This window comes from Columba livia, chromosome 1 (assembly GCF_036013475.1).
Source record: "Columba livia isolate bColLiv1 breed racing homer chromosome 1, bColLiv1.pat.W.v2, whole genome shotgun sequence".
Taxonomy (NCBI): Eukaryota; Metazoa; Chordata; class Aves; order Columbiformes; family Columbidae; genus Columba; species Columba livia.
This window is the reverse complement of record NC_088602.1, coordinates 125,443,018-125,460,042: the sequence shown is the minus strand read 5'-3', so window position 1 is coordinate 125,460,042 and position 17,025 is coordinate 125,443,018. Positions and strand designations below refer to the sequence as shown.

Sequence of the window (17,025 nt, the reverse complement as noted above, 5' to 3'; positions counted from 1 at the left end):
TTGTTGTTCAGTTGTTCTCAGATCCTCTGGTTCGGATTCCCTGCATCAGATACTAGACATGAAGAACAAAGATCTCCTTTCATTAACTTTGATTTCAAAGCTTTCTCCTCATATTGCTTGATATATGCATAGCAAATAAAACAAGGTAAATATGAGATGACACCAGGGCTGCATGCTGTGGGAAGAGCTGCACTATCCAGTCTCCAACAAGCCTCCCACTTCTCAGCTTATTGTCTGCCCAGGGGAGAGGAACCTTCTCTCAGCCCTGGTATTTCCTCCCTCCCCCCAACCTGCTTGAGTATTTCACTGCCAAAAAAGCAGAACAGCACAGGGACGTCCCCAAGTAGATGCTGGCTTGATGCAAGGCCAGGGAATGGCTCCTTGCAGCAGAACCACTGGAAAAGGAAGAGCACTGGTGACCAGGGCAGTAAAAAAGGGATGGAAGGGCTGAGAAGGTGTATGGGAACATCTCTTACTGCTCTACTCCATCTGCTCACTGTGAGAAAGAGATTGGGAACAGACACTTGGCTTGAAATACTTAGTTTTCTTCCAGTGAAAAATACTGAGTATAGAATCTTCAGCTAGAGCTGAGAGGCTCTGCGTGAATTACTGCTTTCCTGGGATATTTGAAAATGCTGATAGGTCCTGTCTTCCCAAACTTCTTGCTCTCAGATGGGATGATTGATGCCAGATGTGAGAAACTCTGCTTTAAGTCCTTGCTTACTCTTGAACTTTATAACACATATGCAGGCTTCTCTACAGCCTGCTTGCTTTTCCCAGCCTTTGCTCATAACTTCTTGTTTCCAATTTGTCAGAACAGGCCAGCAGAGACCAACTCAGAGGTGGACAAGTCGGCATCACCCTCAGTGGCTCAGCTAGCAGGGAAATTCAAAGAGCAAGCAGCCAATATCACTGGAAAAGAGGTAAGGAGCTCTGCAGCCACCAGCAGGCAATTGAGTGAGAAATGTAGAAGTTAGAGCACCAGTGACCTGAGCATGAATCCACCTTGATTTTTAATCTTCACAAAGGATTTGTCTCCTAGTACAATGCAAGCTATGACAGTATCTTCCATGCACTGCTGGCTTGTGGATGAGTATTTTGGTAGAGCCGTGCCTCAGGACAACTAGACACTGTACCTGAGACACTGTAAAGCCTGGCAAGGTACACATGTATCCCTAGCAGTAGCAGACAGCAATGTATGTACCATTTGAGCTGACTTTTGTGAGCAGAGGACAACAATGAATGATGAAATAGCCAATATTGAGCCATGGAAAAAGAACACAAACTATACATTCTGCAGGTCACCAGCACCTTGTTCACAAAAGGAGAAGGTTTCCTTCAGGTACTGCCTTTTGAATGGGTCTGAGAGAAAACTGTCTCTTTACTTGCCTTTGTTATATCTTCCAAATGACACTTCAGACTCTGGGGCCTATCTCTGTCATACTGAAACTTTATTTATTGTAAGCCCACTATGGCAAGCATTGCCTCACAAACTGTCTTTCACCAGATAAGCAAAACACTAGAATAGTTCTCTTAGGAAGAAAGGAAAGTTAGAGTGTTTATGGATGGAGGCTGGCATTTTAGGAGAGCCTCCTGTATCATAATGCACCTTTTGAGAAGCATAAATGTTTACTGGTGGGTGCCCCTCCAGTCAATGAGTGCCCCTTTAAAACTGAACTGCTTCCTTCTGCTGCTTAGCTGATTTCAGCACATCCCAGGCTGGGGTCTAAGGGGATCCTCCCTCCTGTCTTTGGCGGGATGCAGCGGTGACCTTTGTCCTGCAGGGCTGTCATGGCCCATCTATCAGAGGTTAGCACTCTCACAGCCGGGGCTGGAGATGGGAATAGCCAATATCTTTCCAAGCACTTTTTTTTTTCCTCTAGTCACCATCCTGCAGCCCTGTCTGTCCCATTGCAGTCATTTCCTCTTTTTAAGGTATGGGATTTAAATGCACAAAGTCCCACACCCTGAAGAAGGCAGCAAGTTCCCAGACCTCTCTGGTGTTATCTGGAGACCTCTGCTGCTCCCAAGCCAAGGCAGTGTGGAGGGGCCTCACAGTCAGGGGAAGCTGATTTTCTCCAGAGACAGAGAAGGACGAAGTTTCCTGTCTTTTCAAGCCATCTGTGCTTCTCCACTGGCTTTCTCAAGCTGGCTTCAGACTAGTGGCTGAGTGGATGGTATTTAACTCTTGCTTGACCCATGCCAGCAAAGGGGAACCTATCAGCCAGGGAACTTCTGATACATCCACTGTGTGACAGCACAATATTGCATGGTTGCAAACTGGTGGGGTTTCAATAAGACACTATATTATTGCTTCCTAGCAGGACATAAGAATAAGAGACACAGCATTGCGGTAGCTGGGTGCAGCACCACCAGTAATTGATGTCAAGTCTACAGGTTCTCCAAGATGGTGAACTCTATAGAGGGCAGAGATACCATAATCCAACTTTTCACATGCCTGTCTGTTAGAAGGTAACAAAGTTATGAGAATATTATATGGTGAATATTATCCAATATCCACAATATTATCCAAGTAATTTGTGTGTTAACACACAAGAAAAGTGTTAACAGCTTGTCAGGAGACTACAAACCTGGCATGAAAATAGAGACAGCTTGCCTTGAAGACCAGAGCAATAGTTATGAAGGAGCAACTCCATAGGTGTTGTGCTATGCATCTCTTCCTTCCTAGTGAGCACTCTGTATGTCTGAGAGCCCGAGGACACTCAGAGGGAACCAGTGTCCCTGCCATTAACTTGCCTTGTTCCTTCTCCCCTGTTTCTTAGTCAACCTAAATGCTACAGCTGAGGCCTTCTCTCTGCAAGCTGCTCTTCTTCATTAGAGAGAAACAAATGGGGCTGTAGGACATGTTGGAAAAGCCATAATTCCCCTTTTTGTCCCTAAAATACAAGTTATGCAAAATAGGAAAATTGTGAAGCAGGTAGGCAGCTGAGACTCATTGAAAGGAAATCCTGGTAATAAGACAGCAAAGAGAACAATAACAAGCTATTCCAGTGTGAGGGGGTTTCCAGCAGGATGGTTTGAAGATGAAGCTTCTAGGAAAGCTTCTGCACCGTCCACAGCTTAGAAGAGCATCCTTTGCACAAAGCCTTAAGTCTTGTGGTTCATGCTGTGGAAAGAGATATAGACTACTTTCCTAACACTAGGACTGGTCTCAAGGTGCCACAAGCACATCTAGCATGCTGTCCACATGCCCCTGTGCTAATATCTCGTGCTGCCTTTGGATGTCTCCTTTAGGCAAGCTGAGCCCTCCCATCCATGCAGGTCAGTTACAGACCATGCCCTTTGGTGCTTGAATTTCACTTCCTTTAAAAACCAAACCAAACCAAAAACTGATTTCGCTGCTGCCTTTTTGGTTCTTTTCTTCTTTTAGGTACCACCACATAAGCCAACTCGGAGGAAACCACCATGCTCCCTTCCATTGTATTCCCACAAAACTGAGACAAGTGACAACGATGAGCAAGTGAGTATCAATTTAATAGAAGAACAAGGTCTCTCCTCTCTGCAACTTGTTCTCTCCCGAGACATGAGCTTGGAGGTAGCAGAGAAGTCAGGCTATGCAACAAAACACATCAGTCATACAGCATTAAACCTTCTTCTGCTGTTCACACACATGTATTGACTGGGAGTAAGCTCCATGCTCTTTCATACACCCATAGCACAGACACACACCCCATTTATACTGCTTTTATTTTTACCTTTTAGAGCACTGATGGAACCACCCAGTTACCACCTTTAAAGCATTTCAAAGCAGGAACTGCTGGCATTTATTAGATTTGAACAGAACTTAGCACAGGGAGCACCCATGCTGTTTGTTGCCTTCAGATGAGCTCTAGAGGTTTGAGTATAATGGCATAAAAGTTACGCTCTGGAGATTTTTTATTCTTCAGAAAAAGGAAATAATTAACCCAGAGTTAAGAGAGGGTTTGTCAGCGATACTCACAGAATATTGTCCTGAGGTGTCTTCCATACAGCATTCTTGAATGACCAGGTCCCAGTAAGCTGGCTGCTACTTACTAAAATTATTGCTCGGGCCCTTTCAAGTCATTTCTGTCCTCCTGTATTTCAGGGTACAAGCTCTACCTACAAATTTTGCATTGTCACCTGCCCTTAACAAGGGTGTGGTTCTTTGTCCTTCTTTTCTGACAGCTCCAGGTTCTTGCTGCCTCCATGCCAAAGGAGCACAAGCTTTAAAATCTTAGATCCTTTCAATTTCCTTTGGACCTCAAAAAAGCAATATGCCCCTTCTCAAAAAAATGCTCTCCCTTTCTCAAACTGTATTCAGCCTTTCATAGCTCTACCTTTCTGGTCATGTGTGCCTTTCCTGCCCTTACTAATTGGGTACCCTTTAACTCTGTTAGTCAAGTGGTGGCAGAAAGTCTTTCCCATCACAAAAAATTCACAATGTTTGCCAACATTAAGGCTTGTACCCTTTAACAGGTAGAATTTTAATCTGTCTGGTCCTGAAATAATACCAGAGAAATTTGTGTCATAGGTTAGAAACCATAGTGAAGGCCATGTAGCAACACAGCCATCACACATCACCTAACTCAGATACTTCAGCCAGAAAGCTGGCAATCACCTCTTCTCCCAGAGGAAAGATGCATGTATATAGAGCCCTAGGATGGCTAGATAATAAAAGGGGAGCAGGTTCAGGAAAAAAGAAATCAAACTTTTCTGTGAAGACGCTATATGAGGCTTCATTTTTTTCTTATGAGCATGTTCTGCTTCTCTCTTCCAAGTTTTCTGCCTTCATTTTATTTCCCTTTTTTCATCTACTATATTGTGACCTTCTTGTGTTTCATTTTGTTTTGCAGAAGCGGTCTCCAAATGCTTGCCCCATTCCCAAGGTCAAGGTGAAAAGCTCTCCCATGATTGAAAAGCTGCAGGTAGGTCCTGGAAGAGCCCACGTGGCTGCCCCAGCAAATTAAAACTGATTGTCATTTGCCATGGCTACTGTCCTTGTGGAGCAGCCACAGGGGAAGGGGATGCAGGAGGCAAGGGTGACTGCGAGGTAAGCAGGGCTCCACCAACCAGGGCCCAGTCCCACAATACACAAACAAGGAGGGCAGAGCAGGTCTGGTGGTGGTAACCAGTGTTAGCAGCAGTCCAGTGATCCTCGGATACGTCCAGAGGCGAGTCAGTGCATGGGTCAAGATCAGCTGGATCTGCGGGGTCCATGGCTGGGCATGGGCATGGCAGCAGCACAGCTCAGGTAGGGAGCAGAGGCAGGATCCTCAGTTTAAATGCAGCTCACGAGAGAAAGTGGGGGAAACCCCAGCTGGAATGTCTTCCAGCTCTTTATTTGCAGCAGTCTGAATCAGAGTCATCTGCACTCTATTGGGGAGCTGGCCTTGAGCACAGTAGCTAAAATCTTGGCAGTGGCAGGTGCGCTCCAGGCTCTGGCCACCTCTGTACGTGCCCAGAAGGTCCCTGCTTCCCCCGCCTCAATTCCCCCAGTTACACACAAACACACCCCATGCTTCTTGCCTTTGTGTATCTTACAGCGGCACCTGATTCACGCCGCTGAGGGCAGCCCAGCACTTGATAGCCTGTAGATATCGTTCCCTGCTGCTGCCAGCTGCCTCTCCTGGCAGCACGTGCGGCTCCAGAGCACGGTGCCTCCTGGCTGCCCTGACACAACATAAGCCTATTCATAGCACTGTCCCTCTTAATGCAGCCAAGGACATTTGACTACCAGAGCTTCTTAGTGACAAGCCAGCAGGAAATATTTTGCCACAGTTAATCACGAATTCACTTCTTTCCATGGTCTTCTGGCTTCTCACAACTGTGCAGATCATTTAGAAGACCTGCAGGCCATGCTTGACAATACGAGGTCTGCTTGGGCACACACAGGATTGGTTTAAATCTCAAAGTGATTGCTGGCTGCTTGTTAAGACTTCCTTCTGGCTCAGCCACTGTAGACTATGCTGGCTTGGCTGGGTCACTGGAAAATCCCAAAAGGCCTCAGGATGACAAAAGGACACATCCTGAGATCCAGCTGCTGGGGAAGGGCAAATGTCCAGTCGTAACTTCTCTGCCCAGACTTGTTTGTTGACAGTGTCACCAGGAGAGACCCATAACCAGACGGAATGTGGGTTGTGACAGCTGAGAGGTGCGGCAGCTCCCATGGCAAGAACAAGGGTTCCTCCATGTGGTTACCACATGGAGTACATGATGTTGTGATGCATGTCCATGACAGGGATTTTTCTTTGCAGGCCAATTTGGCTTTTGCTCCAGCTGCTCTGTTGCCAGGAGCATCTCCCAAAAGCCCTGGTCTGAAAGCCCTGGTGTCCCCATTCAGCACGCCTCCCTCAACACCCAGCAGCCCAGGGATTCAGTCCCAGCCCAGTGAAGTGAGCGAGACACCGGTCAGCTTTGATCAACCCCCAGAAGGCACTCAGCTGCAATTCTACAACAAGGTAGGGTGTGGGCTAGGATTTCTCTGTCACAGCAGTATGAGGCTTGCTTATTGCTTGGGGATGAAGAGGAAGAGGTTGCTGTAGCCCTCAGTCCTGCCATGACAGTGTGCATTTGTAGCCAAGGGAGGAGACTAATGCGCCAGGTTCAAAACAGCCTTTCAGTGTAGCTCTGTGAAGCCTCTTCTCTGCACACCTGCAAACGGATCTTCGTGGTCCAGCAGCTCCAGGAGCCTTCCTGGCCCAATAATGGTAAAGGGAAGGGATGCAGCAGCAGGATGCAGTCAGTTCAGCTCAGCAGTCACAGAATGGTGCATAGCTGGGCAGGGAGTACTGTGAGGAGATGGTGCCACATGCCAGAAAATGTCCAGGTTGGCTGAGGCGCCGTTTAGAGAGCCACACAGAGACAAGGGTTTGCCAGGTTTGCCCACAGAGTGCATGGCACTTAAATGGAGAGCTCTAACCTGCATTCACCATCCTCAGCTGGAGGGCAGACTCCTTCCTCAGTCACTAAACTGCCAAAGGTAGAAAAGGCCAAGACATCCAAAGTCAGCAGCATCTGCATAATGAATGCAGCATCCCTGGGTTAGGGTCTAACTTGGACAGGGACCCATATTTTAAATTGAGACAATGACCCCCAGCACCAGCTTTACAGAGGGAAAGGAGGCATATGCTAGGGATCTGCTTGTGCTTTTAAGTAGTGTCTCATCGGTAGGAGTCCTTGGCTCTTCATAGCAGAGCAAGAAAAGTGAAGCCACGGGCATAGCTATCAAGCTTGCCATGGTATTTTCTTCTGTTGTGCTTTGTTGCTTTCCCGTACCACTCCCTTGACTGCTTAATGTCTGCTTTTCCTGCCTCCAAGGTGCGGACGAGGGGATCGATAAAGCGCAGGCCTCCCTCCAGGAGGTTCCGAAGATCTCTGTCTGAGTACGGAGATGGGGAAGATTTAGGGGTAAACATCTCCTCTCCAGAAAATGGTGCCAAGGAAGATGGGGATGAGGTGTTTGGGCCCAAGGGCAAGACAGAGGAGGCAGAAACAGGGAGCAAAGAGCAAAAGAAACTGATGGGGGCTGATGAGAAACCCCCATCAAGGAAAGGATCCAGCAGATCAGAAGATGAAGAAAAAGGGGGAAAACAGGCAGAGGAAATGACCCCTTGCAAGAGTAACACAGGGGACACAAAAGAGGAGAAGGTGTGTCATGGTGTCCCAGGGGAAGAGAACTCTGCCCAGCCTCCCTCTGGAGACGAGAAGGTGTGTGAGGGTCCCCAGGGAGAAGAGCAGCAAGGCACTGCCTGTGAACAAGAGAGGGAGGACAAGGGGAAGGAAGAAGCTGAAGCTGAAGCAAAGGAGACTGGTGAGAGCACAGTGAGAACATCAGACACTGAAGAAATGCCACTGGCACCTGAGCCACTGCAAGATGCAGTGGACTTAGGGACTGCCAGTGAGGAGGCTTCAACGTCAGCCACGCAGGACCAGAGCGCAGTGTAACCGTGAAGTACAGGTAAGATGGGTCAGCACAAATGACTCCTAAAATACCGGGGGGTTTTGCCTCCTAATGAACATGGCAACTATGACAAAACACGCCAACATTTCTGCTGCTCCCCACATGTCAAGAGTATGAAATCTCTGGGCTGCAGAGACTGCAAGGCAGGGTATTTGAAACAACCAGCCCTGGGTGGTGATACAGAGAGAGGTCTGGAAAAGAAGCAAAGCCAATACAGGCTTCAGTGAAATGGAGAGGCTCTGCTCACCAGGCACCCTGCTTAATTGCTGTTTTGAATGCAATTTGGAAGTGCTTACAACAAAAAGCACCTTTCCATAGCAGTAACCATGTATACACTATCTCAATATGCTTCCTTACATATACATGTTTTTGTGCATATATGTGCACACCTTGTATATATACATGCACACATATATATTTTCTCTCTATGTATGTAGCTTGTTAGCTTTGCCAGCAAGAATAGTGTTTGCACACATACCAGTTTCTTGGTCAGTCCTGGAATCACACAAACACTTGAAACACTCTGACACTTGAAATAAAAGAGGATTTCCACTGGCTAAAGCAGGGCTTGTTCCATGTAGCTTCTTACTTATTCTCTAATCACTGATAATGTAGCCACACAGGTAGTCTCATTCCACTTCAACTACCCGTCCCCTCTTCATATGCCTCATTGGTTTGGCAAGGAGCGACTGAAGGAAGGAGGGTGGTGCTCAAGCTGCAGCTTGCCTATGCCTCTGAGCATGGAAACTACCGAAGTAGCAGCCCCAGCACTGTACTTACTTGTATTTACATTATTATTTTCCATAATTTCCTCACTTTTCCCCTCTCAAAAAGGCATACCCAATCAGGGCACAGGAGACACGTGAATAGGAGCCATCTAACCCAACCAAGGTGGAAGCTACTGGAAAACCTTCAGTGGCAGGAGAGGAGCAGAGTACGGATATTCCCTGAGGTCCAGACTCATCCTGGAGCTGAGCAGCCACTCGCTGGCTCTCTGCTTTGCACCATCATATTCTGGATAGTTGGAACAAGAGACTGGCTTGCAATCGCTTCAGAGTTCAAAACTGAGGTGTTGGCTGATGTTGTTCGGTGCTATTTGGGGACTGAGAGACCTGACATGTGCTGTCCTGGAGCCAACAGTCACCACCACTGCTGGGCCCTCTGCTCCTTCATCCTGCTCCAAAATGTCTTTTTCTTCTTCCCTGCATTGGTCTTAGATGAAGTTCATCAGTTACATACATACATGTATGGTGCCTTTTTGGTAGCTTCTTTTGAAATATTTTGGGTTTTCGAATTTCAGTAAATAATGTTGTAACAGTAGGAAAAAGTATGTTTTCTCTGTATACGCTGTATGGCAGACAATGTGAACCCTGAACACAGGCAAAACTCTTAGGACATTGTTCATAAAGGATAAAATGCCTTGAAGTGGGGGTCGAGCTGGCTGATCTGTGAAACAACCAGCTGTGGTAGGCAATTTTCTACGTGCTCCAGTTTTGGGGTGTTTTTAGTGCTGGTGGAAAGTAACAACCAATACATTTCATGCACAGAAAAGATGGGCTGGGTAAGTTAACAGGGCAAGTTTTCTTATCCCATGTTGGGCTCTAGTCCAGATTTAGAAGGGCCACCTGCCTGTCAGTCTTTCTCACTTCCAGACCCTATCCAGTCTTTTGATTCTCTTTTGAAACTTCCAGCCACCAAGCGCCACTTGTGATAGAAAGCATCCTGGCTTACTGGAAACAGCTGATTGATTTTATGTAGGTCAAAGAAGAGGTCCTAGATGGCTGAGTTTCCAGTCATATAGCCTGACGAATATGAATTGGTGAAAGTCAGATAGCCAGTCCCTCTTAAGTACTTAGGCATTGTACTAGATTTGCATTTGCTCTTGGGGTACTAGTTAAGTCATAGGTCTGGCAGTTGCTAAGTGAAAAAAGCTTTTACATCTGGAGAGTATTTGTTGCCTCCAAGAAATAAATTATTCAAGGAAAGATAGATAACAGACCCTCACCTGACCAGTTTCCTAATAGTAGTGCTTGAAGCTGTATCTGCAATACTGAATAAAAAGCTGCTCTGGCTCAAGGCCATGGGGCTCATGTCCACAGCATGACGTGGAGCTGTGGACAAGTCTGGGCTCACTGGAGACAGCGAGCCAGACTTGTCAAAAGCTGAGCCAAGGAGTCAGCTAGCTGTTAGGTGGTGTGAACTGCCAGGGGCCAGTGCTTGAACCTGCCACCAGCCACCTAATACCAAGCCAGACAGACACAGCTACAAAGACCAAGGGCAGAAGCAGCCAGCTCCTCTTCGTCCATCACAAAGCTTCTCCTAACAAACATTAAACTGAGCAGAGCTGGAGGCTTGGGTTGGCCCTGTTTCTTTGGACAGGCGTGAGCATTTCAAACAACACAGCCCACATCCATCCTCGAGTGGGCTCTGCCACACAGCAATGTTACAAACCCGATGGTTTTGAGCGATATCCCCTTTCTGTTCACCAGCTCTAAAATCATGTGGAAAGAAGCAGCTCTGCGCCCTTTCTTTTCTTTTTCCTAGGTGAAAGCACCAAGGTCTCACTTGCTGAGAACCAGCAACATTGACCCTCTTGCGTAGCATGGGCTTGTTGGCAAACACATCCTTTCAAGCCACATTATGGAGCGTTGTTGCCTTTGAATCCATTTTAATCTGTTTGTTAGAGCTTGTATTCCAGGGCAGGCTGCAATCATCCGCTGTATCCTGCTTCTTCTCTCAGCAGAGTGTCCCACTTGGATGTGAGTGATTGTGCCTTACTGTATATATAGATATATGTGTGCCTGTTTAGAGAATGAGTATGTGTGTCCCGAGCAGCGGAATGGAAATCCAAGGGAAAAACAGAAGAAATAAATGGTGGAATAAAGCAATCCAAAGTCCATGTGTTTTCTCCTGGGGAGATGAAGGAGCCTGAGGAAGGATGGAGAGAGCTGGTAGCAGCAGGAGAAATAGGAGTGGGATTTCCACTGCCATTGGACAGTTTAACACTCAATTTTAATTTAATTTGTGGTATTTTTTTTTTACTTTTGGGGAACAGCAATGTCCTTAATCCTCAATGGAAGGTGTTCTCTGGGGCAAGCAGTGACACTGGAGACTGCCACACTCCCTGCCCCAGCACTGAGGGTGTGTAGGAACATAAGAAAGCAAAGCCATCTAGCCTAGTGCTGTTTCTCCAGTAGCATCCTTGTGCAGGGGAAGCACAAAAAACCCAAAGCAACACACAGTGATCCTTCCTGTGAGATCTCCTGGTTTCTGGCAGTCAACAGTTTAGAGACTTTCTGTGCCAGAAGTTGCATCACCACCTTCATCCTTGATGGATTTATAGGTTGCAGGAAAAAAGACACCAGTTCCTCAGCTGGAGACACCCACACACCCCTCTAGGGGTGATGCACGCTCAGGCAGTGCACAAACTGTGCCCCATCTGCAGGCCAAGTGAGAGCAATTTTATACAAGACTCCTTCGTGTTGTCCCAAAAGCAGGGTTCTGTCACCTGGTGTACATACAAATGAGCCAAATTTAGCACACAGACGCAAGATATTTATTACAGAGTTGTGCAAGTCTGGATGCTGAAATAAAGCCAGGATGCCAGCAAGAAAAGTAAAAGGCATTACATACAAAATCTTATCACTGTGTTAATACCCTAAAAAGCCAATTGGCTAGACATTTGCATATTGCATTACATAATCCCTTTAGCGTATAATAAGCAACATTCAGCTAAAGGACACTTTATCCAACAGTCTTGAGATATGTGCTAAAGCAAGACTCAACTACCTGTGCGGGCTTCAAAATGTCTAAAGCTGCAAGGTCAGTAGTGTCTATACTTCTTGATTACGTGTTTTGCAAGTCACTCTTATCTTTGTTATATGAGCAGACAAACCTAAAGGATTTAGATATCTTTAGGTTAGCAATTGCAGACAAGATTCATTCTTTGAAGTGACACTGCAGAAGCAGACAGAGGATACATGTAGGCGTGTCTCCCCACCCCATCCATACTACCTGGAAACGTCGGCTTGGGCAGCATGGTCTTATATCCACAAGGTGTACAGAGTCAAAGAGTTTTGACTGAAATGTAGGCCACAGCATGGCTTGATATACAGGGTGGGGACACCTATGCAGACCCATGCGTACCTGTCAGAGTCCCAAGGTGGGCATGTATAATGTCAGGTGGAAGGACACTGACAGTCTTTACAGGAAAATGCCATCATCAAGAAAAATCTGACAGAATTGATGCAATCCCTCTGATGTGGATGGTGCCTGAAAGATTTAAAAAAAAAAAAAAAAAAAGTAAAAAAAGCACAAAGCTTACAAGCCAGAAAACCTTTAAATGGGGGTGGGGGAAGGATGGAAAACAGAGCAAGAATAAAGTGGAGAAAGGAAGGAAGCACAAGAGCAAGACTGTTGGAGCTGTGTTTGGCTGGGATCTTGTTGCTTTTATTGTTTGGGAGGGGGGTGAGTTTTTTTGTTTGTTTTTTATTGGATTGTGTTTAAACTGTAGTGTGAGCCACAAGGAAGTGTTGGACGGGTAAGGAGTGAGAGCAATTACTGATGGGAGGAACAGGGTTTTTTTAAGAACCTGGGATGCGAGGGAGGCTGGGGAAGAGTTGTGGGAACACAAAGGGAAAGCTTGAGGGTGAAGGAAGCATTAGCAGGATATGGCACATCAGGGACAAACTGGAGCCAAAGTAGCACCGTGAAGTGGCTTCAGAAATCAAACAACACCACGAGCTTTTCTGGCCCCAAAGCACAAGAAAGACACACCCAATGCTGAGGCACCTTTCCCAGAAGCTCAAGGCCCTTAGCTAAACCCTTGCGGCCCCAACGGCCACTCCTGGGGACACTTGATCAAAGGGAAGCGGCGACTGCACCGAACAGGCCAGGCCACCCCCCAGGTCCTCACCTCACCCACTTTGGGGGCTGCCATGAGAGGATTCGCACACATTTGCACACACAGCTGCGTGCGTTCCCCGCACACGCAACCCCCGCGGGGCGGGAGGGTTACGCGGGAAGCACAGCCCTGTCTGTCTGTCTGTCTGTCTATCGTTCCGCCCGCCCCCTGAGGAGAGCGGCACCTCCAGGGGGCGCAGCGCCCAACGGCTCGAAAAAGGATGGGCCGGGATAAGCCAAAGTCGTTCGGGGGTGGGGGGAGGGGGTGGTTCCCATATCCCCCCTTCCACTCCGCTGAGAATGAGCTCGCCCAGCCTCAAGCCCAGCTGGCCGTGGCTTCCCGAAGCGGGGTGGGGGGCGCCATTCCTCCCTCCCCGCCCCGGGGAGGGTGCGGGAGTGGTGTCTGCGCAGGGAAGCGCAGCGGGAGCCGCAGCTCCCCCCCACGGGGGCTCGGGGTCGTCTCTACCAAGCGGAGCCGGAGGGTCGTGGGAAGGGCGATGGCACGGGTTGCCCGGGCGAAGGGGCGGGAAAGGGGAAATAGCAGCAGCCTCCGCCGTTAAGGGGAGGATTAGTGTCTTTCGAAGCGGTGGGCAGAACCACTGGCAGTCTAGCAAGGGGGGAGAAGGGCAGGCCCACGAAGATACTGGCGGGCCATAGCTGGCAGCGGGCGGAAGGATGTGGGAAATGAGTGAAGTTCTGAGCTAGAACGCACACCAGAGAGAGCGGCTCGTTGGTCTAGGGGTATGATTCTCGCTTCGGGTGCGAGAGGTCCCGGGTTCAAATCCCGGACGAGCCCGCTAATGAAAGAGGGAGTAGGAGCTCCCTCTGTTTTGTTGCCGCGATGCCCCGCTGCGTTTTTGGTGCTTCGGACCCGCCCGCGGGGGGAGGGTGGGCTCCGGGGCGAGCGGCAGGCTCCGTCGACCTGCGGCGGCACAGCCGTGGTTTGCCGACGTAGAGCTTCCGTGGGGGCCACGGGCGGGCCCTCGGGGAGGGGAAGGGGCCGCCCCGCATTCCGGGCTCGTCGGGAGTGTGCGGGGGCTTAGGAGGGGTACAGGGAAAAGGGTGGGCGTCGCGGGGAGAATTCGGGGTAGCGGCACTCAGTGTCAAGGGAAAAGGTGGCATAAGGCGAGAGAGTTGGCACTTTACTTGTCGGTAATTAACATTTGGTTCTTGCACTAAAATGGAACGTGTCCCTCATTACAAGCCCTGTCCGTGCCCCTTTGCCCGTGTATGGCAGCCGCCGCTGCCTGCCCGAGGAGCGCAGCGGAGGACTCGGCTTCGCATCGCCGGCGCTGGGTTGGGTAAAGCGGGAGGATGTCGGGGAGGAAAATAAAAAAACAGAAAAAACAGTAGGGCTCGTCCGGGATTTGAACCCGGGACCTCTCGCACCCTAAGCGAGAATCATACCCCTAGACCAACGAGCCACCGCGAAAGGGAGTTTTTCTCTCTCGAAGAGGAAGGCTCGAGTGCTACGGCGCGGTCGTTGGCAGAAACCTTCGATCTCCTCGAGGCTGCCCGCGGCGGGAAGCGCTGCAAACCTCGGGCTGCGCGCTCGGTCGGAGCCGAAACAGCCTGCAGGAAAGGCAGGGACATGGTTTGCCGGGCCTGAACGCGCTCTTCTACCACAGGCCAGCCTGCGAGCCCGTAAGGGAGACAGACGAGACCCGGGTGGCAGCGCTGCAGCCCCGCCGAGGAGCGGTCAGGGCTCACGGGGACTGGTTTTCCACAGTGGCCTCGTTGGGACAGCTCAAACAAAACCCTCAGGTGCCCGGCCTGTCCTGCTTTATCTGGGTGCTCCACGTTAGTAATGAGGCACACGCACTGGTACTGCGAGTGCTGTTGCTCACCAGGCTTCTTCCAGTCACTGTGGGAACCCTACCTACCCTTGTGTGCAAAATCTGCTCGGTACATGTCTAGCCATTAACCACAGCAGTCAAACCTCAAACCCCAACTGGAGGAAGTTCACGGTTCGTTTCCATAATTTAAAATTGCACTACAGCCAAGCAGTGGTGATGTTACTTTCCTACTTTACAGGTGATGTTTTTCTGCACACCTGTTTAAATATCAGAGTCTTCTTAGAACAAATACTGATGCTGGTTAGGCTAGAAGTCAGTGCTACCTTGCTCTTGTCTCTGTACAGTAACATTTGGTAAACTAATTTTGTCTATATCCCAAGAAACTGGGGGGAAAGTAGGAGGGAGAAATGAGAAAAAATAATTGCTTTAATTTTATGGGCTTTTATATATATCAACAATACTTGTGGCTCAAGCTGTTCCTTAGCATCAGTTCAGCACTGGAAATAGCTCATCATTAGTATCTGTTTCCATTGTAAGGTTTCCTTAGAAGACTGAACCTTGCATAGTGGGTGATCCAAGATATTCTTCTTAATTGAATTACAGAAAAATTATTATCCAACTCTTCAAGTGCCATATGCAATTGCGCTGCTGCTGCCAAATCTGAGTTTCTATTTAACTAGAGTAAACATAAATGTATCTGTCAGTCACATATTTTCTCAAGGTGCAGAGGAAAAAATAATGTAATAGACACCCAATACTTTCTTTTACAAATGGAGCCTGTTTCTTCTTTCTCTCTCATGTTCTTCTCTTACTGTTTCAAAATGAGCATGTTGGGTGGGTTATTTTTTGCAGGAATGCATATCTCTGCACACTAAACAATGTCTACTGTAAAATTCCTTGAGCAGGTACAGAGAAGCAGGCTACATAGAAAACAATCAAAACCATTAAAAATGTAAAATCAGTCTCAATATATTTGCTCTTTCTGCTATAAGATGTTACCCTTGTTTTGTTTGACATCATAATCCTGCCTGTTCTCTCTGGCAAGCTACTAGAGAGCTCTCCAAAATAGTAGGATAAAAAAGATCTAAATTTCTAACATAAACAGTGACCATGAAAAAACTTATTTAAACGCCTCTCCAGTGATGCACACTCCTTAGATCTTCCTTTTGTGATAAGTGGAAACAAAAAAAGACACTAAAGCATTTTTTCTTCTCTTGTGGGACTGAATGCTGATTCTGTTGCGTGTGAGAAAGCTCAGAAACCAGTCTGGCAGCTTGACAGCAGCCTGCTGGGAGGCTGCTGTGATCCCTCCTGCCCTGCTGTCTGGGCAGTCCTGCTCTGTCACTGCTGCTTGTCTGACCTACGGGGAATGGATTCAGTGTGAAGTAACTCCCCACCCCTCCACACACAGACAGAAAAAATGAGTTTGTTGCCAACTAAATGAGCTGAATTACTAAGAAATCTGATGAATACCAGTATTCTCAGTAGACAGAGAGTAGAGTTGCATAGCTAGAGGGAAAAAGGGTGGCAGCAACTGCACCTTTAATTGGGTTAGCTTATCACAGAATCATAGAATGTTGGGGATTGGAAGGGACCTCGAAAGATCATCCAGTCCAATCCCCCTGCCGGAGCAGGAACACCCAGATGAGGTTACACAGGAATGTATCGGGGAGTTGTGTGCTGAGTTAAGCAATTATGTAGTACAGCTTGTAGGCTCTGCATTTAACAGCTTACACCGAGAAAAGTTCCCAGTTGTTTTTGTCATTACCTTAAGAGCAACATGTCATGATGTACAAATGCAATATATGTTCCTCAGGACAAATCAGGTTTGCTCCAGCAGCTCGCTTCATTTTCTAGAAACACCAGAAGACAATAGCTGGATCATTACAACGTGGAAAAAAAACCAACCAAAAGGTCTACAGTAAGAAGATCAGATACTCTCCCAGATGTTCTCTGTATTGAACAACAGTACTGCTACACAGTGAACAGGAAAATCTTAGGGCTGTACCTGTGAAAATAGGTACAGGGAAAACTCTGTGAAAACTCTGTCAGGGAAGGGGAATATTGTAGGAATCCTCTGGCAAGGGGTACATGTGGCAATATCAGGCTTATTAGTACATACAAAGAGAATACTGGAGCTTTGTGAAGGACCATACATTTGAGGATAATAAAAAGGATACATTAAAAAAACCCCAAACTTTAGCTTGGCTGTCTTGAAAAGTGCCCAGAAAGACAAAGCTTGGCCTGTTCAGGGAATTGAACATTTTTAAACTATGCAGTCCTGAAGGTCCTGAAGATAAGTAGTGAACTCTGGGTACTGGGGTGCTTCCATGTGGGTAAGAGCACTCCCAGCCAGTGAGGAGAGTTGTAAAGGCAGCTGGACTT

General features: G+C 47.8%; 1 protein-coding gene and 2 non-coding genes across 3 annotated transcripts in view; 2 read left to right on the top strand and 1 right to left on the bottom strand.

The window, feature by feature from the left end:
* RCSD1 (RCSD domain containing 1) overlaps positions 1–10,830 on the top strand; it is a 34,962-nt gene extending 24,132 nt beyond the window's left edge. Inside the window, exons 2-7 of the mRNA XM_005502611.3 lie at positions 816–923; positions 3,392–3,481; positions 4,836–4,907; positions 6,237–6,440; positions 7,300–7,939; positions 8,777–10,830. Of these exons, the coding sequence (XP_005502668.2) occupies positions 816–923; positions 3,392–3,481; positions 4,836–4,907; positions 6,237–6,440; positions 7,300–7,926 (1,101 nt within the window). The 3' untranslated portion in view covers positions 7,927–7,939; positions 8,777–10,830. The remainder of the gene's footprint in view (positions 1–815; positions 924–3,391; positions 3,482–4,835; positions 4,908–6,236; positions 6,441–7,299; positions 7,940–8,776) is intronic.
* A 2,738-nt stretch (positions 10,831–13,568) lies between these two features.
* On the top strand, positions 13,569–13,640 carry TRNAP-CGG (transfer RNA proline (anticodon CGG)). Its single transcript has one exon. It is a non-coding gene; the product is annotated as a tRNA-Pro (tRNA).
* Positions 13,641–14,196: 556 nt separating this feature from the next.
* On the bottom strand, positions 14,197–14,268 carry TRNAP-AGG (transfer RNA proline (anticodon AGG)). The gene has a single exon. It is a non-coding gene; the product is annotated as a tRNA-Pro (tRNA).
* Between the last annotated feature and the right edge of the window lie 2,757 nt (positions 14,269–17,025).